Source organism: Heterodontus francisci, unplaced genomic scaffold (assembly GCF_036365525.1).
Source record: "Heterodontus francisci isolate sHetFra1 unplaced genomic scaffold, sHetFra1.hap1 HAP1_SCAFFOLD_102, whole genome shotgun sequence".
Lineage (NCBI taxonomy): Eukaryota > Metazoa > Chordata > Chondrichthyes > Heterodontiformes > Heterodontidae > Heterodontus > Heterodontus francisci.
Genome location: NW_027140380.1, coordinates 2,821,336 through 2,823,753, shown reverse-complemented (window position 1 = coordinate 2,823,753; position 2,418 = coordinate 2,821,336). Strand labels below are relative to the sequence as shown.

The following is a 2,418-nucleotide window of genomic DNA, read 5'->3' as shown; positions in this document are numbered from 1 at the left end:
CTCCAAGGCCATGAGCATCATGAACTCGTTTGTGAACGATATTTTCGAGCGCATCGCGGGTGAAGCTTCCCGCCTGGCCCATTACAACAAGCGCAGCACCATCAGCTCCCGGGAGATCCATACCGCCGTGCGCCTGCTGCTGCCTGGGGAGCTGGCCAAGCACGCCGTGTCGGAAGGGACAAAGGCGGTGACCAAGTACACCAGTTCCAAGTAAAACTGCACAATGGACTGAAAAAACATCCCAAACACAACGGCTCTTTTAAGAGCCACCCACAATCTCTCTGATCAAGCTGCATCCGAACATCTCTATGAAATCATTTTAAGACAATGTGTAACATAATAAATGTCCCACTGCTGTGTTTTTGTCTGCTGTCCCATAAACCGAACTCAAACCCAAAATCCGCTCATGCGCCTTTACTTTTTTGCTTAAAGCTGTTATTGTGGTTTTGCACAGCCCCTGAATGACCGCATTAACAGCTGCTTTCAGGGGTAAGGGTCAGACCTCAGTCCCTTCACCCTATTCCTGAAATGTGAACCGATTCATCATTTTATGAACAGCAACTCTCCGCAGTGTTACAGCCCGGAATGGGATTATTACACAGCAGACTAAGGGCTGTTTGAGGACTCGATCCGGCTCCCTCTTTTCAGAGAGGGACACTGGGCTCTGATTGAAGATAAACTGAATGTTTCCCTTCAGGGAAGTGCTGTGAACAGGGATTTAGTACCTCCCGGGACAGTTTGAAAGCAATTGTAGAAAGATCCACAATTTAAACAACATTTTAAACCCACGTCTGTAATTGGTGACGGAAAGAGTTGAATAGAACAAAATAAAGAGAAGGGATTTTAAATATTTGACTAAGGATGACATTTATTTTAATCCACTCCTTTCCGACAATGAAATTGGCGGGCTTTTTGAAATTGACAAATTTTCTGCTTCTGATGTTGTGGCGGTAAATCCCGCCCACTTCTGTTTGTCAGTGACCTGATTGGTGAAGAATATAGGCAAATGAGGTGAATTTAGTAGCGACCAATGGGGAGAGTTTTCAGTCTCTAAGTAAAGTAAATGCTGCGGAAATTATTCATTCTTTGTGAAAGTATTTGTGAGATTGTGGAAATGTCTGGAAGAGGAAAGACCAGCGGCAAAGCTCGGGCCAAGGCCAAGTCTCGCTCCTCCCGGGCTGGACTGCAGTTCCCGGTGGGCCGTGTTCACAGGCACCTAAGAAAGGGCAACTATGCTGAGCGTGTGGATGCCGGAGCCCCGGTCTATCTGGCTGCTGTGCTCGAGTATCTGACCGCTGAAATCCTCGAGCTGGCTGGCAACGCGGCCCGGGACAACAAGAAGACCCGCATCATTCCCAGACACCTGCAGCTGGCCGTGCGCAACGACGAGGAGCTCAACAAGCTGCTGGGAGGGGTGACTATCGCTCAGGGTGGGGTGCTGCCTAATATCCAGGCCGTGCTGCTGCCCAAGAAAACCAGCGCTCAGAGCTCCCAGAAAAAGTAAAGCGGCCGAAATGTCATCTAATAAACCAAAGGCTCTTTTCAGAGACACCCACAGTCTCTGTGAAAGGGCTGGTTCCTGTCTGATTCCAAAATGTCAGTAACAGGACCGAATGAGAACTATTTCAAATGTTTAAGCATCTGTTTCAGTGATTTCTCACTGTCCCCTCAAACCTGTCTAATTTATTACTTCAACACCAATTTTGAGTTATTTGTCCCGTGACAGATTGCTGAATAGAGTCTTTTACCGCCAGTTACAGATAAGTAGACAAAAAATCACAGATTAAAACTACGTAATATATCTAACCCATCACGAACTTTTTTTATTCCGCTTTTATCAGCGCAAAGTCGTGGCGCGATTTTACGAACAGCTTTAAACTAACGCCAGATTTTCCATCAATTCGCTTCTTTCTGACACTGAAATTGGCGGCTTTTTCGAATTCAAACTGTCTGCCAATTTAAGCCAGTGATTTGTTGTATTTCCTAATTCGAAGCTCTGCGATTGGTTAAGACATGTGAATGAGAAGAGGGTGACCAATCAGAAGTGAGCTCGGGAGAGCGCGGGCTCAAACTGTGGGAATTCCAGGTCCCTGAATGACTGAGCTGAAACTGATCAGTTTCACAAACCCTGTCAGTTTCAGTGCAGGAAACACCGTCTCGGGGGAAATAACATCACAAGTGGGTCTGGTTCCAGTGACCGATTCAACGGCTGCTGCAAAACTCCCGGATTCCCTCATTGCAGCGAAATCATTTTGAAATTCTATGAAAACAATGAGTGATTCTGGAGGAGTGATGTGGCTTTTCACTGAGGGCATGTGTCGACTGGGGAAATAACTAACTGTAGAGCCTCGGGCACTGTTTACACAGCCCGTTTAGAAAATCAAATCCACTGCACATCCTTGCTGCAACTGAAATGTC

General features: G+C 46.6%; 1 protein-coding gene across 1 annotated transcript; it reads left to right on the top strand.

Annotated features, from left to right (window-relative positions):
- Window positions 1–1,114: 1,114 nt before the first annotated feature.
- Window positions 1,115–1,504, top strand: LOC137359416 (histone H2A-like). Its single transcript, XM_068025397.1, has one exon. It carries the CDS (start codon window positions 1,115–1,117, stop codon window positions 1,502–1,504), a length of 390 nt encoding a protein of 129 aa, XP_067881498.1.
- Window positions 1,505–2,418: the final 914 nt, after the last annotated feature.

What these genes read in the sequence shown, in the direction of transcription:
- LOC137359416 (XM_068025397.1), top strand. Translation starts at nt 1,115, where the DNA reads ATGTCTGGAAGAGGAAAGACCAGCGGCAAAGCTCGGGCCAAGGCCAAG.